The sequence below is a fragment of the Nematolebias whitei genome, chromosome 13 (genome assembly GCF_014905685.2).
Source record: "Nematolebias whitei isolate Nwh7 chromosome 13, NemWhi1, whole genome shotgun sequence".
In the NCBI taxonomy this organism is placed as follows: domain Eukaryota; kingdom Metazoa; phylum Chordata; class Actinopteri; order Cyprinodontiformes; family Rivulidae; genus Nematolebias; species Nematolebias whitei.
The window spans coordinates 26061260-26086954 of NC_056510.1; the positions used below are offsets into that span (position 1 = coordinate 26061260).

At 39.0% G+C, this 25695-nt stretch overlaps 1 protein-coding gene across 1 annotated transcript in view; it reads right to left on the bottom strand.

The window, feature by feature from the left end:
• Window positions 1-25695, bottom strand: part of srpx (sushi-repeat containing protein X-linked) — a 31484-nt gene that overhangs the window by 1694 nt on the left and 4095 nt on the right. The window contains exons 2-8 of the mRNA XM_037686521.1: window positions 23046-23102; window positions 19360-19548; window positions 16360-16536; window positions 14082-14208; window positions 13839-13960; window positions 11993-12172; window positions 8959-9092 (exon numbers count right to left, since the gene is read on the bottom strand). Coding sequence (XP_037542449.1) covers window positions 8959-9092; window positions 11993-12172; window positions 13839-13960; window positions 14082-14208; window positions 16360-16536; window positions 19360-19548; window positions 23046-23102 — 986 coding nt within the window. The remainder of the gene's footprint in view (window positions 1-8958; window positions 9093-11992; window positions 12173-13838; window positions 13961-14081; window positions 14209-16359; window positions 16537-19359; window positions 19549-23045; window positions 23103-25695) is intronic.

Sequence of the window (25695 nt, forward strand, 5' to 3'; positions counted from 1 at the left end):
CCCCGAGCCTTTCCGCATCGGCGAACACACAGCTCCCAGCCGTTGGTGCCCTCTTCTCGGACTGCCTGGCATAATCCAGGAGGCGGCTGACACAAAGGGACTTTCCATCCCTCTCCTCCCACTGCCCAGATCGGATGATCTAGCGGGAAGGTTTGGCTCCACCCCGGCTCGCCACCCTGACCCCATCTGGCCTCGTTTTCCAGCAGTGACATCCTACTGGAACGAGGCTGCAGCCAGACCTGGTAAGCTGAAGGCGTCCGTCTCCACCTTCGCTCCCATCACCAGAGTGGAGGGGTTTACTGAGCGGAATTTTCCCTCGGTCGTCAAACACCCCCCACCCCCCGGAGGCAAGCCTTGCGGAAGCACTTAGAGCAAAAGTGCCCAGGTTGGACCAACGACCTGTCCCTCCAGGGAGACACGACCAAACGGTGACGTCACTCTCCAACCGAGCCCACCAGTGTGCTTTCCAGGCGGCCGCAGCGAACAACAATGTCGCACACTGCTGGCCTACAGCATTTCCAAAAGGCTGGAGGACACAGACTTGCCTGAGGAGATGAAGAGCACGCTCTGCAAAGTGTCTGACATCATCCTCAACCTGGGTGCCTCCTCTGCGATCTGCTTGTCTCGCATCGCTGCCTGGGTGACGATGATCCAGAGGTCCACCTGGCTCTGACTCCAGGCAGGAGGAGCAATCAGGAGTCACCCAGAAATAGGCCAGCACCTTTGGGTCTGGCCGCTGAGAGGATCCACTTAGAGAAAATGGGTCTCTCTCAAGAAGTGGTGTGCACAATCCAAGACTCGCGAGCCGCTTCCACCACAGCGCTGTACACATCAAAGTGGACAGCTTTTCAGCGCTGGTGCACAGTGAAAGGTGTAGAGGCCATTTCATGTCCACTAGGTGGCGTGCTGTCCTTTCTGCAGCAGCTGATGGACAGAATTGTAGCTTTCAGCACAATTAAAACTTATGCTGCGTCTATTTCTTCTTATCACGAGAGCTTCGGTGACAGAACAGTTTTTAATCACCCGCTGATGAAATGTTTCCTAAAAGGTGTACGGAGACACAGACCGGTGTCATGCCCACTAGCTCCACAGTGGGAACTAATGATGGTTCTACGAGCTCTGATCAAAGCTCCTTTCAAGCCTTTAGATCAGGTGTCAGTTAAATTCCTGTCACTTAAAACAGCCCTGCTGTTGACTTTGACATCATCAAAGAGAGTGAGCGATTTATCTGCGCTCTCTGCTGCCCCGTCGTGCCTCAGGAGTCAAGCTGATGGCAGCTCAGCTGCGCTGAGACCTAACCCAACTTTCATACCAAAAAACTTCACGAGCTCATTTAAATCAAGAATGATAACATTGGAGGGGGTTTTATTCCCTCACAAATTAGAGGAGGAAGCATCATCTCATCTTCTCTGTCCCATGCGCGCGCTGGCATGTTACATAGCACACACGGCCACACTGTGTCAAACTCAGCGTCTGTTTGTGCATTATAGGGACACCTCTGCAGGTCGCCCGTTATCTACTCAGCACCTCTCACACTGGCTGTGTGAGGCTATTTCTGAAGCTTACAGGGCATCAGGATTGGAGCCTCCAGAGAACCTCAGACCTCATTCTACCAGAGGAATTTCATCCTCTACAGCTTTGCATGGAGGAATGACAGTGGAGGACATTTGTACGGCGGCCGCTTGGGCATCGCCTTGTTCATTTATTCACTTCTATCTGCGTGATGTTTCTGTTTTCTCCATGACCCATTCTGTTCTCAGTGTTCTAACAGAATGAATCGTACTTGTTTCATGGAATTTCGTTTAAACTCACATCTGACTGCATGCAATTACAGTGTGAGACATTTATTAAGTCACAAGTTCATGACTGCTGTTTTTTTTTATTGTTACTAATCAGTTCATGACTACTGTTGCCAATCAGTTCATTTGATTACTAATCAGTTCATTTGTTATTAATCAGTTCATATTGAAGAGCTGTTGATCTGCTCTGCTCGCTGGTACACAGTTACAATTTGTAACCTCTGTTCTTTTCCATTCTCAGCAGCAGGACTGCTTTCAGCCTCCCCTTTTTTCCCCGTCAGAAACCTTTTTCTCTCCGGGGCGCTCCTGTGCATGGAACGCGTAATTACGCAACGTGCTCCTGTGCATGAAACGTGTAATTACACATCGCATAATTATGCACACAGAAGGCTGAGTTGATGGAAGGTTTTTGTTGGTGCAAGCGAGCGCTTCCTATTGTGTCTGAATGGACCCAGTGAGGCATAGACTACATCCTGCTTCACCTTTAATCCACTAGCGATAGCCTTAAAGGGCAAAGCCTATACAAAATAGAACGTTGGTTACGTACTGTAACCCCAGATTCTATGAGTATAGGCGCAGCCCTTTAAGCTCTGGGCCTCACTAGTTCCTAAATGGCTGAAGAAGAAAAAAAAGCTCTTTGGGAGCTGATTACCCGGTCTCGCCATAATTTATACGGACCGGGGGTGAGGCCCACACAGCAGGTGGGCTTGGACTAAAGTTTTTAGTGCTGCGCGTGAAGGGATAAACCCACTAGAGATAGCCTTAAAGGGCTGCACCTATACTCATAGAATCTGGGGTTACAGTACGTAACCAACGTTTATTATACTTCAACTGTTGGTGGCTGCTGAAGTTTCCCTGTTGAAGCTGAGGAGATTTTCAACATACAAGTTCAATTTTAATTCAGATTTGATGCTTCATAAAGCGTGAACTGCAGATAGTCTAAGCAACTTAAAACTTCTGGAAAATGTTGTGTTTATACCTCCAACATTGAATTTCAGCCAATTTTGTAAAAAAAAGGTTTTATACTTTGTTTTTTTAATTCAACCTTTTTTTATACAGGTTAGTTCCCATTGAGCCTCGATGACTCATTTACAAGAAAGACCTGTTATATACAGACATACAAATTAGATAAAGAAAAGAGAACACAAGAGGGTGGAGGAGGTAAAATAAATCATGTCTCACACCATGTCCTGGCCGGATCACAGTGTGAAAGTTTAAAAAAAAAAACATCACAACATAAACAGCAACATACAATGACATCATAATTCATTTATGCATGAGGAGGTCATCAAAGGCGGTGAGTTGTCCGTGGACATTGCCAGAAAGTTCTATAGTTCTGATTAGATTGTACAATGTCTATCTGCAGCTCAGTTCTGAAAAGGCCCACAGATGTCCTTGGAAGAGGGAGGAGGAGGAGGGGAGGAGCAGCAGAGCATCATTATTCACATAACCTCTGGGAGAATTTGAGATAACTGGCCTATTCAAGGCCAAGCAGGGGAGCCAGATTTAATAACAGCAATTGTTTAAGGACAAGCAGACTCTGCTTAATTTTTTTTAATGTCTGCCTTCAAAAGTTCTGCTGGTACTTCTCAATGGCGAATCCAAAACAGCCAGATATGTAGTCATTTCGCCAGGCCGTGCTTGAAGCCTTCCACAAGTCGATTCCTTCATGCCAGCGAGCTCCAGAAGTCACAAGTTGCCTGTGATCCTCAGAAATCACATCCATCTTATGGTTTAGCTCAAAAAGCATCTGAGTTTGGGCGCTTGAAGCGCGGCACATTCTTTCATACATGGCAGCTTCAAAATTGCCTGATCCACTGCCATTGTCTTCCGAATTTGTTGATAAGCCAGAAACCCGCCGATTCCAAAAAGCAGAAATCCCACTATCATAAATCAAATTATGTATGCATCATCTACGTCCTCAACGGACATTACAGAGACACACCATCTTCCAATGGCCCCAAGAATCCATGGTGTATCCCAAAGCGAATGTCCCTTCAGGGCATGAGGGCTCTCCTTCTTCCTGTCTTCTCGTCAAGAAAATGTTATCAATTGCATTGTGAGATCAGCTGACCAGATCCATGATTTACAATTCAGAAGATATGTAGAGAGGCTCTGAAAAAGATTCACAGGACAAGAGAGCCAAAAGCAGGAGGGAGGCAGGAGTGGGTGAAGCGATCACCTTTGTCAAGAGTAAGCAGGAAGTGTAAGTGTATTCTAAAAGCATTTGCATGAATCCTGTGTGTAAAATATTTCAGAATGTTTTATCTCTTTAGCTGGTAATGGTCATCTTGTGCTTGATGATTCTGGTAGTTTTAAACAGAAGCAACTGAACAGCTATATTTTTTTTAAATATTTGACTTCTCTTTTGAGGTTTTTCAAAGATTCTTAGTTGAAGCTTTTCAGTTTGACATGAATTCAAAATGTACTAAAAAATAAAAAAAAATAAACTTTTTTTGTTGTTGAATCTCCTAAAAATATCTATTCCATTACATTACTGCTGTTGAAGAAATAAGATACCATCCAATTAAAGCATCAATGTTAAATAAAATCAGTACAAATGTTGATGTAAAGCAACGAGCTTGATCCATGGAGCTCTGTGGAATTAGTCCAATATAGCTTTATTATTATTAAAGTGACACTTCAGATTTTTTGAAGTGGGGCTCAATAAAAATGTTATAAACAATTTATTAATCTAACCTGTTATAAATAGCTCTTTGAACATGCTCAGATTGGAGAAATAGAGTTTATGTATGAGCATATTAATTAGTTAATAGTTTGTAACGTCAAGAAGTGACTTAGGTTATACACTGAAGGTCTTTAATTTAAAATCAATATTAAAAAGAACAATTAGACTTAAACAAATATTTATAACTCTTCACATCATTATCCCTTTCACATAGTTTTTCCAGCAGCAATGTTGATATTCCTGCCATAAGTGTCCAAAAATGCACCAAAGTGCTACTGTTAGCTGCTGTGATTTGTGCTCTCAAACAGCTTCTGAATCTATGGAGATAAGTGTGCAATGCAAAATAGACAAGGATATGAAAATGTAAAAAGAAAATAGTTTATTGTTAATAACCTTTCCACAGATCATCATCATTTTAATATCATGTTCACCAAAATTATAGCTAATTTTACAGTAAAATAATTTGATTCATAGTGACCTGATTAAATTGTATTTTTTAGTAAATGCAGCATGAAGTACTGTATGTCAGTGCCATGCTCATGTCACAGTGGTCTTAAAGTATGATATGGTCTGTAAACATAAGGAGACTGCACAGCTTCGAGAGGAGCACGTCACACAAGTGAGAGAAAACACAGCATACGTCTATCAGCCATTAAAAACATTATTTCAATTCAGTTTTTATCAAACATGAGACCATAAATAATTAATAGAGGTGAAGAGAGCTTTGTTGTATGTGGCTGTCCTGTTTTAGAGGAGATTAGATGTTCATATGAAGTGTGCTGTTTGTTAGGTACTATTACTGCAGCTGCAGAGTATTTTGAATATGAACAGGCTCCCTAACAAGATTATTGTTATAACTGCACAGTCAGAGTCAATTGTAAATGTGCTAAAAGTTGCATTGAATTTAAAACCATACATTAGGTCAAACTAATTTTATACAAGCATATACTCTTGAAGCATTCTTTTTTTTTAATTTGTGATTTATGCGCTGTAAAATTGTGAAAGTTCAAGCCTTGTTTTAGTATTGCAGCTAGTAAGTAAAAGTATCTGAACTTATCCATAAACAGGGTTTTCATGTTCTGTGTTAGCTTGAACATTGTTTTAACTGGAAACAAAATAAACAAGTATAACTGCTAACTATATTATTTCAAATCAGACCATTGGGAGTTACATTTTGGTCAGGAAGATCATCCGTTCAACGAGTCCTTTAAATTAAACTGTAGCTGATTGATGCCAACTGCCATGTGTGTTTGAGTAAACTTTTATTATACTTTTTACATATACAGTCAATTATAAATATCTGCTAGATATTGAAATGTCCAAGTGTTGTAGAAAAATGGGCAAAGTTAATAATTCACAAGACATTTTATGGAGTTTTTCTAGCAAAATAATCCAGGTTGAAATTTTAAGGTTAGATGTAAAAGCTTTTTGTAATTCTTTATTTCATGATGATAAAAAATCTTTTTATTTAGTATATTCAATTATTTTTATTATTATTAACCTTTATCTAACCAGGCAAATCCCATTGAGATCACAGATCTCTTTTGCAAGGGAGGCCTGGACCTGAAGGCAGACTAACATGCAGGTTTTTGGTCTGTCTAATTTGAAGTTTTAGTCAGACAAAAGGAGCAGTTTTTATATTATACTTTACCATTATGTTTAAAATGTCTATTAAATAGGGTTACTGCTGCCTCTACAACAGTGTGCAAAAGTTTTAAAGCATTCCTCTTCATCATCTTTCCTTTCAAGCAGTCGGACCTTGTTGTCATATTTTAAAGAGCTCTTGAGCAGCAGTTCTACGGGCTTTATCTAACAAAACTTTGTTGACTGCTTCTCATTCATGTACAATTTTGTAGCTGACAGCACATTGTACAGTGTCTGTAAAAAGTCAAGAACATAAACAAGTGGGTGATTTAAAAAGTCATGTCTTTAGGAAACAGAAACAAATTTATCAAAGACCTGACACCGAACCTGGGAGGTGCATCATCCTTCAGCTGATAATCGACGTTATGACAAGTTCTCAGCTGGCAGCTCTTTGACATTCATCTTGTTGCTGCTACAATTCTGTTTTAGGTGTCAATCTGAAGTTTCTGGCTCTCTCAGAGTCAATCCTGAAACTGTTTTGTCATAACTCATATCAACTTAAAGGGACACACTGCAAAATATGAAATCAGAAGTTAAAAGGTTATCCTAAACTGTATCAAATCCTGCAGCTTGAGAGTGTACTCCAGTAGTTTTGCTGTTATACTGAACGCAATCCTGAAATGTGGGTCTACACCAGGGGTCTGCAAACTGTGGCTCTGGGGCCACATGTGGCTCTTTGGTCCCTCTGCAGCAGCTCTCTCAGGCTTTGACCAAAACTAACATAAAACTGGATTTTATTTAAATAACTACCAATAATGACAATGGATAGTTTTAGCAGGTTTCTTGTCATTTTCACATGTGTGAAAAATAGTATAAATACAATGTGTAAAACATGTGGACTACATCCTGCTAGTAGTTTGTTAGCCACTTTAAGTCGACTTCCAGTCTATCAGCGTGATCTTTCTCTCAAAACCACCAGAACGTTTTGGAATATCTTTAAGACAAGCTGCTGAGAAGGAATATGGTGAGTAACTTTGATAACAATAAGAATAAAGCACAAAAAACAAAGTCAAAGTAAACTAAAGTATTTATTTTTCTTTAAAAATATAACTGTATATCCAACAAACTGGCCTAATTTTATACTGTTTAACTTTACGCTTTAAGTGGGAAACTTAACTCTTCAACAATTACAAGAACTCACATGCAGAGTTCACTGTTTTAATTTTTATAAAATTGTTAAAAAATATTTATTTTTAATTTTTTTTACATAAATCTGTTTTTTTCTTTTTTTATTAAAATGTATAAATATCAATAAATGTTAATAATAGTTAGACATTTTTTGTTTTATAATATCACTCCCACTGGTTGGAAAAGCCATTAGCAACAAACCTGTAATGGTCCATAGGCCACCAGTTGACAGTACACAGTTACAGTAGATTGGGCGGCTCCGGACATCGTAATTAGTACTGTATTATCCACCGTATAAGTCACCATTTTTTTGCATAAATTAGCATGCCTGCAACTTATACAGCGAAGCGACGTATTTATGTTTTCTTTGTCCCCATATTTATAACCCAATTTTTGGCTAAGATCCGATGATTTCATTCATTCTGACATGGAAAATATTGAACACTACCATTATCAGCCACTAGAGGACCCTAGACTAATATGGCAAGCCAAGTGTCTCATTAATAGGTAAAAGTGGCTATTAATGAGACACTTGACTTGCCATACAAGCCACCTTGATCTCGCTCTGGAACACCTGGAGCAAACATCAAATCAGCTGCATTTCACCGCGCCGCCCAGGTGAAATGCAGCTGATTTGACCATTAAAGTGCATTTATTCAGGAAATTTTACTGAGACACACCTTTACTATAATGTTGAACAAACAAATAATTGTTTTAGGTGGTTATCTTGATTAATTTTGAAGAAATGCGCAGCGAGTCATTCTGCGCGCTCCTGCTTCCAGTAATCGGCTTTTGAAATGCAGCTGATTTGACCGTCAAAGTGCATTTATTAAGGAAAAGTTAGACTGAAACACACCTTTACTATAAGTTTGAGCAAACAAATAATTGTTTTTAGGTGGTTATCGTATTAAATTTTGTGTTAAAGTCCTCTCGTGCACGCTCCCGCAGCCGCCATTTGGCAGCCAGTTGATTTTTGGCACAACACCGGAGTGTTATCAGCGGTGATGTGTAATAAATGCGACGCATCAGTGGTGACGCATAATACACTAGATGCAACTTATACAGCAAAGTGACATGTACGGGGGAAAATACGGTAATCAAAGTGCCAAAAATGTATTTTTTTTATCACAAAGGTTGCAGACCCCTGATCTACACAAAAGAAAGCACTCGGTTGAATCTGCTGAAAACAACGTGAAGGCTTGAGTCACATGACAGGCTGGTCATACTTTGTTTAAATTAACAAACATGGCAGCAAATATAATGTCTGATGTATTTTCAGCCACTTCATTGGTTCTGTAGTTAACTGAATACATTATTGGACTGGTCACAATATTAACAACTCAGTCTGTTTACTAACTGACACTCATTGAGTTTTTGCTACAGAATTTAAAAAGGTCAGGTGTTTAAAGACAGAACTGACATAATGGTTCCTGACAAGTTTGTGGAAAACATCCATAAAAAATAACCTTTTCAGAGCTGCTGTCAAAATCATGCATTCACCTCCGTGACATTTTCTGATCATTGCAGCAACAACCTTCCACCCCGTCATTTGTCCCACTTTAAACATCGAAGTGAAAACAAACTCTGCAGCGTAAATCATCAAGAGAGGACACAAATCACCAGAGCGTCACCTTCCTGTTCATGTCCACCGCAGTGGACCCACATTCAGCAGGTGGGCCCGTGTGAATCGTGTCTCACCTGGAGGTTAGTCATCTGGAAGCGGTAATTGTGATTGGCAGCCGTTGGCGCTGAGATAATCAGGAGTCGTCGCTTCTCGTAGAACTGGTCCAGCAGCGCAGCAGCTGTGCGCACTCCCACATTAATGTTCATGGCTGCGATGACATTAAATATACAATTAGGCCAAGATATGAAAGACGTGGCAAGAGGTGAAGATTTATTATGACACACTGTCGCTGTGAGGCGCTGCATAATTAGATTTGCTTTGCTGAACTGAAGAATGGCTGCTGATGTTCAGGAGCTGCAACGCACTTCCTCACGACTCGCTGAAATTTACATAAAACTATGAAACCATCGGCGTGGATTTTTCTAATCGACGAGCAGGCTGCTATTTTCTCCTCCACCGGTCTCATCACATAAAAACAAAAACAGTGTTGCCTGAACTGATTGACGCATGCAAGTTATCAAAACTAAAGTTTTATCTTGAGATTTTTGCCAAAAAAAAAATTTATTTCTCAGTTTATATTAGTTCTTGTTTTGCAAATCTAAAGCCTCTTGTTCTCATTTCTCCAATTTGGTTAAACAAATGTTAAAAAAGATCAAGGTTTTTCCCTTGTACGGCAAATAAAGGTTGTTTTTCATAGAACACTAAGTTTTATGCATGACAGGAACAAATGCTTGAAACATGGATGTTGCTGCAAAAAAGCTGCAAAATCTAAAATACAAACTTAAAAGTGAAAAAGATGAGTCGATAATAAAATGGTCAGTCCAGTATTTGGTTCCAGTTTGGTAAGTGAACATGGTCACAATCCTCTCTTAAGCAATGGTTTTCTTTTAGCTGTTCCTCTGCAAGGCTTGCTGCAGAATCAATGGATTCAAACCAGCAGCTTCAGAATTACGACCGCGGCACTGACCACCGAGCTACAGAAGTCCTGATATCCCACTGAATAAATGCTAGAAAGGAGGTTTTGATAAATACTGTGATGTCACAGTAACGTTACATTTTGATCCAGTATAAACATTATAAAACTTTGTGTAAAATTGCATCAACATTTTGGTAAAAATCAGGTCATCTATTGCCTGAAATCAAATTATGCACATCTTTATTGACGCTTCTCTGTAATTTAATTCATGCAGGTATCAGTTAAGGTTTCCTACAATTACTCTAAACAATTCCAAACAAGAACCCCTTCCCAACGTTGACCCCTCTACATTGTCCATGACCTATCAGGATTTGACCAGGTTTGACTCCCTGCTGTGCCCATATGAGTAAGACCGTTTTCCTACTGCTCCCCGGGCGCTTACGTAGCTGCCCGCTGCTCCACCTGGGTGTATCTCATGTGTGATGGGTCAAATGCAGATTACATCATTGTATGGGAACACATAATGATGACAACACATAGCAGGGGACTAAGGAATCTTATTACTCACCCAAAAAATGTTTTACTGCCATTTTTTTTGTGTGTTGTCAGACGTGCCCAAGCACCCTCATCATGCCCAATATGTCAACAGCATGTTTGCATTACAGTACCATGTACAAACACGTGCACACGACACCCCAGGCCTCGCCCTGTGTCTTAGACAGTGTCAGGACGCACATGCTAAAAGATGATATCACACTTGCACAACTATTATGTCTGTTCTAGGTTGTTTCTTGGACCATGTCATGATCTGCAGAATTTCTATGCTTATACTGTATGAAAGGGTTTTAGACCACCGTTAGTGTCACTTTATGATGAAAGCAAGTTCTTCTTGCTTTGTTTCCAAAAGGTGTGGTGCAGAAGCTCATGGAAAGGTGAACTGGTCATTGCAGCTGGGTTGTAAGAGCGAGATACAACAGGTATAGAAATTGCAGCTGCCACCACCAAGAGCATTGCAATAACTTAGTTGAAGCACTGCCAGCATGTTGTGAGCATGACCAGTCCTGCTTCAAATCCTCCACAACCTGCACGCACCAGGCCCCACTTCATGCTGTCTTTGTTGTCACCATGCTCCACCTAGGACCCCGATAAGTTGCCACGCAGGTAACAAACCACCACAATGTTGCTACAAAAAGTTTGTGCATGCTCCAAATCTTCCTAGTGTAAGGATGGTACTTTTCTGTGGCCCGGTTTGTGTCTGTTTCCCTTGTGCTCCCTCATTAGTTCTATTAGTGCCACCTGTGTCTCGTCCCAGCTGTTTGTTATCACGTCTCATCTTGTCCCTGTATTTAAGCCGTCCGTTCTGTCTTGTTCTTCGTCGGGTCGTCTTCGTTGGGTCTCCTGAGTCTTTCCCTGAGTCTTCCTGGTTCCTCGAGTTCCCCGTGTCTCTCGTGTCTCCTGAGTTCCCCGTGCCTCCTTCCTATGTTCATGTAAGTTTTGCTGCCCCGTCAGCTTGTTATTTTGTACTTTTATTTATCATTAAAATCCTATTTTTGTATTCCTGCCGAGTTGAGTCTCTGTTCTGCACTCTGGGTTCGCTCCTGACCACAAACCCTGACACCTAGGCCAGTCACACAATGAGGAGCACCCTGCGTTTCTAAAACGTGACCCATCATAAACAAGTGTGAAGTGAGGCATATCGAGAGTAAAAAGTCATGAAAATATTTCCCAACAGCTTTCATTCCTGCTTTTTTCATTTGTCTGAAATCTGTGTCAATTGCATGATTGTTTCTGTAAGTCATAAACTACAATAAAAGCAATGAAACCCCTAATTCAAAGTTTTTAACAAGTTTTCTGTCTGTTTAGTATTATTGTTTAGCACAAAGCTTTGAGACCTGCAACACTTTACTATTTTCTACTTAGTAGTCAAAGTATTAATGAATGAAATAGTTATATTATCCATTACATTTTCTATATAATAATCCATCCATCCATTATCTTTACCTGCTTCTTCCTTTTTGGGTCACGGAGGTCACTGGTGCCCATACCCAGCTATATAATAATGACTACATACAATACTTTTGTTACAGTTAAAAATCAAAGTAAACATTAATAAATTGTATAGAACTAACAGAGTTTTAAAAAGCTTGTATTTCTGTAAGATGTTTGTGTGTTGAGCAGCGTGAGATACATACGTGCACATACTGTGTCTGAGCCGGCCCAGGTGAGTCCATATTGACAGACTCTGGCAGGACTGCCCTGCAGCTCGTGGCCCCCGCTGCAGGTGAACTCACACGAGGCGCCGTAGTTGTCTCCATCACTGTCGCACTTCATGTAACCGTTGTCCGGGGGAAACAGCGGGCTGCAGCGGCGTACTGCGCACAAAACATAAACGTGCATGATTTTGATTTATCGTGGTCAGAGGAGTAAAGAATAACTTATCTTAGTCTACGTACACACATTTCTGCCTGAATTTGTTGACACAAGTTAACAGAAAATGATTTGTCTTGAGTTACATCATACATTTGTAGAAACATAATTTTACTGTAGGTTTCATGAAAAAAAATAGCATAAAACCTGCAAATAAAAATATTTATGAGTTTAAAAAAAGGGTACCACTTTAAAATAAGGCTCCCCTTATAGATGCTAATAAATAGTTCATAGATATGTTATTAATTCCTTTTTAAACACTTTATAAATCATTAATAACTGCATATTATGCATTAATTAAGGGTGACAGAGACTAAACTGACAAGTTCCTTGCCAAATGTGTTCACCTTTATATTTTATCTAGAGTTGTTATATTAAACATTTCAGACTAATTGTAAGCACAATAAGCATTTGTAAACCTAATGTTTTTAGGATATAATATTGTGCTTTATCACTGCATCATAAGTACCTACAACTAATATTATATCCTTTAAAAAATAGGTTTACAAATGCTTATTGTGCTTACAAAGTAGTAACTTAGTCTGAAATGTTTAGTATAACAACTCTAGATGAAATATATAGATGAACACATTTGGCTCACTGTTTGGCAAGAAACTGGTCAGTTTAGTCTCTTTCTTGTTCTTAATTAATGTATAGTAAACAATTATTAATGATTTGTAAAGTGTTTGAAGAGGAATTATAAATGTATCTATAAACTATTTATTAGCATCTATAAGGGGAGCCTTATTAAGGGGAGCCATCTTATATTACAGATCTTATTGTTCCGTATTTTCCTAACAGCTCACTTTGCTCTCAGACTGCAGGCTTACTTGTGGTTCCTAGAGTTTCCAAAAGCAGAATGGGAGGAAGGTCTTTGAGTTGTCAGGCCTCTCTTGTGGAACCAACTTCCAGTTTCTGTCCATAAGGCTGACACATTGTCCAGCTTAAAGACTGGGCTTAAGACTTTCATTATTGATAAATCCTATAGTTAGGGTTGGCTTGTTATGCTGCTATAGGCTTAGATTACTGGAGGACAAACTGACCTCATTTCCTTAAATGAATTGTTAAATTGAATAGTTTTCATTTGATACTATTTCTGTCTTAATGTGATTCTTGACCTGCCATTGTGTATCTGTTCCTCTCAAATCCAGTTGGTTGAAGCAGAAGATCGCTTGTCCTGACTCTGGTTCTGCTAAAGGTTTCTTCCTCATGAGGGAGTTTTTCTCTACTGTCGCCTTCATGCTTGCTCAAGATGAGAGTTCTGCGATGGAGTTAAATTCAAAGCAGTCTGTTCCTCAGATAAATAATGTTAAATTATTATTTTTTATATATGAATGTTTCTGTTCAGTGTCCTGAGATGACCTCTGCTGTGACTTGGCTCTATAAATAAACTGAATTTAATTGAAATTTAATTGAATTATTGTAAAGTGGTGCCAAAAAAACGTTCATTTATTCTAATGGAAATGTTAATGTCTTACAAAGTTTTAGATTTTTTTAAAATATATATATTAAAGAAAACATATGTCTTTATGTATTTCATTTATTGCTGAGATTTATTTCAAACGAGTCACAGATTTCGGTGTTTTCATCTGCTTTAAGAAAAAGACTCACCTCGAACTCTGACAGAGAAGCGGCAGGACCCTTTGTTCCCCGCTCGGTCAAACACAGTGTAGGACATCTTGTGGAGTCCCTCTGGGAAGTAAGATTTTGAAGGTGGTCCTTTCAGGATAACACTGCAAACCACATGCTCAGTTTGAAACTTTCCCTGGGATTTCCATTTTGAGCAGGATTAAACTGACTGAGAGCACTGAAGCAGCAAGAGGATAAAAGCTTTAGAAGGTTCAGGAGACTGACTCTGTCAGGATCCCGTCCGCCGTGTCGATGCCCTCAGGTGTGTCCCACGTCACCCTCGCTGTCAACTTCCCTGGTTCGGCCCACTTATCCTTTAGATTGGGACACTTGATTTTAGGGGGCTCTAAATCTACAGCCAAGAAAGAAGACATTGAACGACTTCAGTGAAAGAACCACTCAACAAATATTGTTTGACTTAATCAATTAAAATAAACTTTATTGTTCTTATAAGAACCTTCTGCTACTAAGCAGAACAATATATTAATGTAAGTAAAAATGTGTTCAAAGTCTAAGGATTTTAAATAAAATGCATATAGACTCACAAACGTCTTTATAAGATTTAATTACACATAATGACAAATGTCAATTAGGCCTAATTTTGTAGCTAGAATCATTTTCACAAATTTCATTGATTCGTTTTAAAATAAAACTTTTATGGGTGAAAAACGTAAATGTCCATTTGATTTCTACATCTTCACGTGAATGTGTGGGTTTTCTCCGGTTACACTTTTTTTCCCGAAGTTGGGCTAAATACAGTATGTTGATTCTAATACCAAAGAGCGTGTGTCTCGTTTTGTCTCTGATGGACCAAAAATGTCTGAAGGTTTATTGTAAAAAAAATAAATACACAGAGTGAAGTCCAGAGGCATGCTGGGAGTATTAGAAACAAATCAACATAACCTTTTATAGTAACATAAAAGTAAATAAATCAATATAATGAAGAAGTGAGGATGAGTCAGAGCGTCTGTGACAAAAATATAACAGACTCGATGCTATACGTCCAGGGACAGGCTGACTGAGGAAAAACTGACTGAAGGTACAAACTATTCTGTCATTTAGATGTTCAGCAAAAAGCTTTTTTTGTTAGCTCACATGTTATAAACTCAAACTGTACAAGTGAAAATAGTGTCATTTTCTGGAGTATGGACTTCTGTGAAGTACAAACACATCTAAAGACTAATTTCTTTCAAACATCAACCACAAAAACAAATGTCTACGGCTGACACTGGGCAACAGAAAATTATAATTGGTGGCTGTAGTTGCCTCTTACGGTGGTCGTCCTTTTCGGTAGACCCAAACTGTACACCAAAGCTCCACATGTAAGAGTTCCAGCCTTTTCCTTTGCAGCTCTTCTACACCAGACAGCGCCAGCAGATCCACACCTGAGGACCATTCACCTGATGAGCTGCAAGGACTACAGCTGTAATTTCTAACCCAAACCTGGAGCCCGGCCCCACCTGACCCGGATTCGGACCGGACCGGGCCATAATAATGTGCTTAATGTGTGGGCCGGGTCAGTGTCAGGCTTATTATTGCGTCAGGAATGCGTGCGGCCGATGATCCAACATATGCAAACATAGCTTGCCATAATGCACCTGATGCTTCTGGCCATTTGATTGTGCGCTGACCGGCTGGTTGAAAGAGGTAAAAAGTTCAGTTAAGCTTCAGATGGACTACTGCCAGCGATCCATCAGCCCAAATTGACGTTCATTCAGCCACTGCACTCAGCGGACACGCGCAGCAGACGTCCCAAACAGGTGAGATCACAAAATATCAAACATGTCCGAGCAGGATGCAGGCAGAAGCAGGGGAAGCATTTAATGCGCTTTGATGGCTCCTCAGCTCCAATCTTCTCCCCCCTCAGCCGCGCACATCTGCCAGCTCTTAATAATAGTCGGTGATATAAGCAGTTGAAGCTTAATTAAAAATGTTGGGGGATTTTCTGGGTTCTGACCTGTAATTATTGTTTATTTGTCGGATCGGGGGGGTTTGGAGATGATGCTACGGGCTGGGGCCAGGTTGGTTCGGATTATTTGGACCCAAGTGCAACTCTAGCAAGAACTACTTAAGGCAGTTAATGACTGCTATCTGATGCTGGTGCATTATCTGCCTTTAGGTAGTTGTGTTTCTGGCCTTTACATTGTTCCTAGTGTTTTGTGAAAGATTAATATGTGATCTTGTCATAACTTGACTCCTGTGATCCTCCTGAGCCTCCTTGTGATCTCTCCACCTGTTCCCTGCCTTCCACCACTTGTCCAACATTTGTGTAAGACCATTTTTGGAACCTTTTGGATTTCACCATGTGACAATCCCGCCTGCTTAAGATAAGAAACTGAACATCAAGACCAACCTCCCAGAGAAACTTTCCATTACAGATGTTCCCTGTTATTCACTTTGTTGAATAAACACTGTTAAAACATCCTCCGGGTCCTGAAGTTGTTCTTGTTTCACGTACTATCTGAGTATAGAGTCAAACTTTACACCACAGGCTCAGCCTTACCAACACATATGGGGCCTGCTGCGCTCCACACCTTGCTGTCCTGGCAGACTGTTGTCTTCTGGCCCTTCAGGGTGTAACCAGGAGAGCAGAAGAACTCGCAGCGGGAGTTGAAGTAGGAGCCATCTGTACACTTGTAGCCACCGTTAATGGGCATGTCGAGCTTTGGGCAGCGGATCTCTGTCAACACAGAGTTCAGAGTTAAAGCTTTACAAAGCTCTGACAGTTCGTATCATTATAGATTAATGTTGATAAGTACAGTACATTTAAATAGATGTGTTCTTAATCATTCTGTATAGTCTAATCCAGGGGTTCCCAAACTTCTCCATGCCTCCCAGTGGGCTGCAGACCCCACTTTGAAAAACAATGGTCTAATGGATGACTTTGTAGTTTGAAGTTTGATGTTTTATTCTGATAAATACTGAAATAAAATGTAGGCATACCTGCTGTCAAGTTCCCGCCCCTCATAGTTTGATTATTTTACTCTGAAAAAGTCAGACTTGCTTTTGTTTTATTTTTCTAATTGGTTTGAGCAGCAATTCTCCAGACCTTCTGAAGGTCCCACCTCTCTTGACCTTCCAGCGTTTACTTTACTGTGCTGCATTCTGCAATATTTATAACCCCTGTGAAATCAATTTTCTGACAACTCAAATCATTTCACTGTTATAAAAAAAAAGCATTTTCAAAAACTTGAACTTCTCTGAAGCAATGTCACTTCTGTCACCTTTGCTGCACAACCAGTGCAGCGTCAATAATGTCTTCAAGGAGAAGCCTCTCTCTTCTCCCTGAGACAATTATTTTGTCTCATCTTTCTTTTTGATGGATTACTTCTCCCTCCACCTTTAAGTGAGATCATTTAAACAACAGTCATATTACAGTGTAGCTCGAGAAGCCTATAAAAGTTCATGAATGTATTAAAGATAAACGTATGATGTGTTTGTTTTTTATTGTAAGTAATATTGAGCCTTTAATTTAAATCATGTTTTAGTTTCATTAAGTGACATTAGTTTTATTAATTGGGGCATCTGTGGCTAAGTGGTTACAGCAGTCGTCCTCCAATGCAAAAGTTGGGGGTTCGACTCCACCAGCAGTCATATGTTGAAATGTCCCTGGGCAAGACACTGAACCCCTCATTGCCTCCAGTGAGTGTCCCATCAGTGTATGAATGTGATAAAGCACTGATTAGTCTTTGTATAGATCTAGTAGAGTGCTGTATGCATGGATAAATGAGGACACAGATTGTGTTGTAAAGAGCTTTGAGCATCTTGATAAAATAGAAAGGTGGTATACAAGTATTTGTATTACCAATAAATGACACCAAACTCTGGTGTACCCATCATGTGATACAGGAAAGAATCATAATCTTTTTATTAAATCTAAATCAACACAATCATTTGTTGACATAACTTTGAAGCTGTAACATTTAACAAAAGGGGAAGATCATCCCTCCTGCAGTGTCTGTTTGTGAGTTGTCAGCCTCCTCTCTTCACGCTGCAGCTTCATCAGTCATAAATTTGCTACACTGCTCGAGAAACGTGTGGTGTGACAACAACATGCGAGAAGGTTCAATGGAGAAAGTCTCACATTCAATGTGTGTGAACTGGCAGCCTCGTCATTTGTCACATCGCAGTTAAAATAAGCTGGCTGATTCAGTGAATGATGACTGTACTGGTCTCTACGAATGAATTCAACAATTGTGTCATACTGTAAAAGATTTTATCCGAGGGTCCGTCCGGCACACAAACATTAGGTGGGCTGGCCACCAAAGTTAGCTCATGTGATGAGTTGCTTAGGTATTTTGGCAGAAGTTAAATGAAATGTTCAAATTATTTTAAAAGTTAGTTGGATTTAAGGGAAGAGTAGTTCACTCCACATGCAGGCTTTTGATGGTTCCCAAAACTGGGGTCATGAAACAACACAGTGTGGGGTCTAGAGATAATCTACAAAAATCTAATTATTTTTAACAAGATTGCTAATAGCATATTTATCCTGAGTGGTTAAATAAAAATATAATGGTTATAAATGCATAAAACCTTATAAAAGTTTGACAAAGGATTTTGTTAAACAGTGTTCTTCTACTTTAGTAATATAGTTGGGGTCCAAAGTTTGTGCAACTTTATTATATGGGTCAAAGCAGAAAAGTTTGGGAACCACTGATCTAAAACACCCAGAAGGCAGAGTATAAAGCAAAAAGTGTGATTGGGTTTGATGCTGAGAATGCTCAATAAGGAAAAAACACAGAGGTCCTCAAAAAAGAACACAAAGCAGCAAATATAATCAACCTTTTCAAATAATAATTGGGCAAGACTTTTAAGTTTTGGTTACCAGTCAAGCTCGTTGAGCTTAAAATCTTCTAATTCTGGTGACCTGCTGAGAAATCGGTGTAGCCCTAATAAAATACATACTTTAATCTATGTATCCCTAATCAAATACATACTTTAATCTATGTATTCCTAATAAAATACATACTTTAATCTATGTATCCCTAATGAAATACATACTTTAATGTATTTATTCCTAATGAAATGCATACTTTAATCTACAAAATCTATGTATCCCAAATGAAATACATACCGGTACTTTAGTCTATGTATCCTAATAAAATGCATACTTTAATCTGTGTATCCCTAATAAAATACATACTTTAATCTATGTATCCCTAATAAAATGCATACTTAATCTATGTATCCCTAATAAAATGCATACTTTAATCTATGTATCCCTAATAAAATATATATTTTAATCTATGTATCCCTCATAAAATACATACTTTAATCTATGTATCTCTAATAATATACAAACTTTAATCTATGTATCCCTCATAAAATACATACTTTTCTGCGTTCAGTTTTTAGGTATAATTCTTTAGCTCTGCCTTTCAATCTAAAACTAACTTGTCTCAGCTCATTAAAAAAATGTCTGCCAACAGTCAAGCTCTTGTACCGTAGTTTCTAATTTTTTTATTCCCAGTTTGTGTGTGATCAATTGATCATTGCTTCTCACCTCTGCAAGCATAGTTAGACGACCAGTGTTTGCTTGCCATGCACACCACCTCCGAGTTCTGGGATTCATATCCTCGTTTACAACGGATTTTACAACGAGTTCCCATCACATTGCTGCTGTGCTCCCCTCTGGGTGTGCGACAGCTCACGTCACCGTGCTTCAGCTTAATGGGTGCACACCACGGAGCCCCTGAAAGCAAAGGAAGAACAGCGCTGAAGCTTTTATTAGAAGAATCAATGCAGTTACATCAACTGCATCACGACTTGGCCTTGGACTGGGAAAGACTCAATCAAGCACTTACCTGAAGCCTATAAAAGCTTAAGGATGTTTTGTGCCAAAGTAAACATGTAAAAACCCACCCATCACCTTGAGTAAAGGCAGATTCGGTGGATTTCTCATTACCTTCTCTGTGACTTCCAATCACCCAAAAATGTCCCAGTGGAGGCAAGAGAAGCTGGTTTCACTCCAAGGAAAGACAGTGATGTGTGGGGAGCACTTACTCATTGATGTCTGTGTCAAAGAACATCATGAAAGTTGTAAAAGTTTGTGTTGAGTGGGGCTTTTTCTTAAACTAATACTGCAGAGTTTCATGTTATCTCTGATTATTATTCTTCAGATCAATGTCCTACAGAAGGTTAATTTATCTAAACAGATGTTCTTTAGTTTGACCAACTAAAATCTTATCCTTTGTTTCCAACAACAGCTCAATAGTTGAAGGAATAAAAAGAGATAGATGGTCTTGATTTATTTTGAGAAAACTAATTCATCTTAAGCATTATGTTGTAACACATAAGTCATAGTTTCTGAAAAGCTCCTACTGCTTTCTACACCACAGACACATGTCCTGTCCACACTATTATGGATGTATTAGTATTTTTTGCTGTATTTGCACAACCAATCCACAAAAACAGGATATTTTTAAAACGTTTTCCCAAGTGAAGATTTTTCAAACAGTTTTAGATGTGCCCATGTGGATGGGAAATGCTGAATTTTTTCAGAAACAATGATGTAGCAGCCTATTTTGTGTGTGCCCCATTATTACTTGGAATCTAAAACCCCAAATAGCAGAAAAACACATTTTATTTATTTATTCAGCATCTGACACCTTCGCCATTAAACTTTGACTGTGTGCTGAAATAGTTAATTAAGGGAAAACTGAGTCATATCAAAAGAAACACAACTTTTAGGTGGATTTTTAACCAAGATGAGCATGTTCTTTATCTGTACTTTGAAATGTTGTTCACGTGGACCTTCTTGCCACCTAGTGGTCTGGAATGAGTATTACAGGGCTTGACTTGTAGGCAAGAAAAATATAAAAATGGAGAAAAAAATCTGTTTAATAATATATCAAGCATAGTTTTGACAAGGCAAGTCATTAAAAACACATTTTGAAAAGTGTTTTTATAAATATCTGTTTTTCTTACCCTACATTCTATTTTACGAGTATTTATAGAGGTAACACTTCACAATAAGGTACACAAAATTTGCTTAACTATTAGGGAACGCCTAAGGAACAAGTCAGGATCTAATGGGTAGTTAACCAGTACTTACTGGGGAGCACACTGCCAAGCCCTATTGGGGAACTACTGGTTTGTTACCTTGTAAATGAAGAGGAACTAATCAAAATCTAATGGGTAGTTGCCAAGGAAACCAAAGAGGAATGAATCAGAAGCTAATGGGTAATTAACCAGTACTTACTGGGGTACACACAGCCAAGCCTTATTAGGGGACTACTGGTTTGTTACCACAGAAACAGAGGAGAAATTTTCCCTGTGGGTTCTAAATAAACTCTGCACCAGTGAGGTCACAGCTCGTAATTGTCAAAAACCTGTTTCCTACTGATTACTGGTTTTATTACCCATTAGCTCCTGATTCGTTCCTCTTTGGTTTCCTTGGTAACTACCCATTAGTTCTTGATTAGTTCCTCTTCATTTACAAGGTAACTAACCAGTAGTCCCTTAATAAGGTGTTCCCCAGTAAGTACTGGTTAACTGCCCATTAGCTCCTGATTTGTTTCTCTTTGCTTTCCATGGTAACTACCCATTACTTCCTGATTAGTTCGTCTTCATTTCCCAGGTAACTAACCAGGAGTCCCCAAATAAGGCTTGGTTGTGTGTTCCCCAGTAAGTACTGGTTAACTAACCATTAGCTCCTGATTTGTTCCTGAGGCGTTCCATAGTAGTTAATCAAATTTTGTGTACCTTATTGTAAAGTGTTACCAGACAGTAATATCCAAACTTTCATAAATGTTGAAGTAATCCTTTAAGTCAAGCTACACTACAACTTATTTAAACTCGTCCCACTGCTTAGTGGATACTTGCCCGTCTCAACATGGCTTCTGTAAACATTCCTTGTCAGAGCCAAGTTTGTGGAGCCATGAGTTTCTAATTTCAATACAAAGAAATCAAGATCTGCTCTTTATTTCCTGCTGGCCCCAAACAGACACACATCTGCACATTTGGAGAGGAGAGAGTACACACAAGCTTAGGTCAACGTTGGAGCAAAAATGAATATTCATTACACAGTCAGCCGCCTTTGCTCCAGCTTACTGTGTGTATGTGTGTTGGCAAAGTGTCTACAGCCACAGAGTGAAAGAAAATACTTTAGACGAGGGGAGAGTTTTATTTAGCCTGAAGGATAAGTTTCTGCTTTACTGGTCCCAGTTTAAAGCCAAAAGCTACTGTGATGTAACTGTGTCAGTTCACAAAGTTACCTGAATAGAGTTAAGTTGATTTATGCTTTATAATAGAAACAATATATACTTTTATATTATAGTGATGATTATTTAGTGAATATGTTTAACCAAGTTAATATTTTTCTTCTTTTGTGTTCTGATATGTGGTTAATGTGGCTTTTTTTTTATTTTGTTAAATGCATGAATGGAGAAAATAAATATATATATAAAGAAAGAAAAAAAAAGTCAATTTAAGAATTATCTGAGGCCTTAGTTCTCTTAACCACTTGTTTTCTAGTAAGTTTGTTACAATTGTGTTTTGTTTGCACAGCCACAAAAGCTTTAGAGAAGTGAATGTAAAGGTAAATTAACATCAATAATTTGTTCCAAAATACCTTTAACTTGTTGTTACTTTAATTTTTAGTTGCTCATTAGTTGCATTTGCACATAACTTTGATTCGATGCTTTCAGTCTCTCTTTTTTTGTCCCCCATCGCAGAGCAAAGGGATGCCGGGAAATAAGACAGGTCATTATCTAAAATTTGGTTGCCATGTCAAAATCCAAAATGTCCACTACATATATATATATATATATATATATATATATATATATATATATATATAACATAGATTCCTCAAATGATTGGGGTGGCCGGTGACCTCTGTTCTTATACACATTGTAACTCCTATCCACTTGAATATCTTGCACCAAAAACATGAAGGTTTACTTGCATTTCCTGTTCAGTTTCAGTCCAGAAAAACATTAATCTCAAAACTACAAACACTCATATTATTCAAACCTCTCAGCAACAGGGGACATCGGTGTACCACTTGTTTTACGAGAACTATTGAAAAAGCTGCGCCTCCATTCCAAAATATCTTGGTTAAGTTTTGAACGAGAATGTCTTTGGGGCATCATGACCTTATTCAAAGTTCATAGACTGCTTGATTCTTTCAGTAATGTGTGAGATTAGTGTATGAATGTAAAGTTTGTGAAAAACAAGTGTAGTCACCTTTATATCTACGTGAATACCAGTCCTCATCATCTCCGTAAGCGTACTGTCCTGACCCTGCAAGTGAGAGAAGACGAAGAAAAACTACTAATACAAAGAAAAGCCATGTTCAAGATCAACGTGTTGGACAATGTTTGAAAGCATTGTCCTCGGCTGATCTGTAGGGCTTTAAGGACTTTGGTACACTTTCCATTTTAATTGGACTCCAGGGGATGATTTGGATCTTCTGAACGTAACACATGCATAAAGAACAATTCTCAAAAGATCATTTTTCCCAACTGTTTGGAAAAAAATTAACTTTTTCTGCTCAAAGATTCATTCTGTAGTCCCCTGGTGCATTTTACAGCAAATGGAAAGTGTTCATCAAATTTTGGCTCCAAAATATCTCTGAGCGTAATACCTACCACAGGCCATTCTGAGTCAGCTTTAACTGCGAACACTATTATTCACAAAGGCCAAATGATGAAGGAGCTGAAATTTTGGTGGCAGCTGAGCTGCTGGAGGACACAATTGAGTGGCAGCAGTGGGAGACAAATGTGAGAGGAAGTGTGATGAGCAAGAAGGATTATTTTAGAAAAGAGGATGAAAAGATGAGAGCAAGAGTGTAGAGATAGTCTGGAGGGAACGGGCAGAAGATGAAATACATATGGAAGGGGGTAAATTAGGAGGGCAGGGTGTTCAATCTTCACCTGTGGGTTGTTGTGAACGCCAGTCTGAATAAATCCTCTGTTCAAGAGCCACAACAGAGAAATGTTCAACCCTCCAGCTTCAATTTTAAGTTACTCCTTCTGGTAAGCAAACTTAATAAAACAAACAAATCTCCTGTTTGTTTGTATGTTTGGAAAGGAAATGAATAATTACCATCTTACCTGTCGCAGATAGGTTTCTGAATAGCAACACTTTGGAGAAAAAAGTGTTTGCTTCTGACCGGATTGATGAACTAATGTCTAGTCTGAGCAAGGCAGAGATAAACAGCTCATACGACAACATAACCTTTTTGGAAGAACCTCACTTCAAAAGATCTGAACTACCTCTTTAGCAAATCCCTTTGGGATCTAAATGCTGCAAGTCAAAATAAATGTAGACACACACACAAACATTAGGCTTTGAGTCAGATCACACAGCATGAACTGCACAGAACGAACACACACACTGAGACAAATTTAGCTGTCTAATGGGAAAACATAAGTGTCTGCTTCTTAATGGGGTGGGGGGGTGGGGGGGGTTTAAAGTGAACATTATTTTATGTGTCAGAGAAATTAGCAGCTCTTCCAGAGTTTTCAGTAATTCCAGACAATTTAGATTTGATGTCTTAACTTTGATCTAATAAATGTGTATTTGCTTAACATTATTTTGATAACAATAAAAAATTGTTTGCTTGTTCTGATTGTATTCTATTTGTCAATTATATTTCTTGGGGGGAAAAAAAGAGGTTTGCACTAGAGGCAATTTATGGAGCCTGCAGGTGACAGGCTGAGTTAAGACTCAGGTCCTAAAGATCTGTTCGCTCAGTTCAGGAAATGTTTGTGGATGTGGAACAACGTTGGTGTCCAAGTGCAGGAAATTTTGGATTCAGATTAGTTTTTGTTACATTTGAGAAAACAGAAAGACAACACGTACGTAAAACGAAGGTTTAGAGACATTTCAAACTGCAGTACCCATATGTGTCACTCAATAAAGGTCAGTGATGTCTGTGGTGTCACCAAAATCACATGGAACATTTAAAAATCTGACATTTGTGTCATTTCAGCAGTTAAATAATTTATTTTTTTAAATGCTAATTTCTCTCTCTCTCTCTCTCTTTCTCTCTCTCTCTCCCTCTCTCTCTCTCTCTCTCTCCCCCGCAGCTAATCCACCTTAGCAAACACATAAACAGCTCTATCTCAGTTAGTTTTACAGAGGATGAGCTAAAATTTTATGTGGTATTAGCCGATAGTCATCCCATCCCGTGCTTTGGGCTCTAATAGATCATGGATCATCAGATTATGTGAGATGTTTGCAACCAAGGCTGTGGGTGATATGCGTTCCTTCAAAGAAACCTAATTTTATTTTTATTTGTTTTGGCTGTAGTATACCGCCTACTTTCCTGTCATTGAGAAGAGGATCTATTTGTGGGTTTTCAGTATTTTGATAGTTTGTTAAAGGTTATCTAGTAAAAATATGCCCAACATTTTACCGTTGATGAACTGAAACAATGATCTTTTGTTAGTTCTCAAACAGAATGATGTATGTGTAAATGATTTACCTAATCTGGGAGAAAGGATTTAAAAAAATATATATCTGTGTGCACAGTGTCCCAAATTGAGAAAACTTATTTTTACAACTATTTCTAGAATTGCGCCGCTCGGGGTGGCTGCATGTTGGGAGTAGCTCTATTACATTCATTCTGAGTTATTGCTTTTGAAAACTTTAATTTCTCTTTTTTCTGGATGTAAATCACTTTTTTCGGATGCTTACTTCCTCTGGTATCGGAAGCTGAGCAGCTGAAAGGATTTTTACTGAAAATGTTTTACTTTTGGGCATTTGTTATGATGCGTAACCATGGCAACAAGGCGTTTTTTTGTATCAACCAGGAGCAGCTGATTGACATCTCAAAAGCTCATATACCTTAACTACAGCCCCAAATCCCAAATGAGTTGAAAAGGAGGCG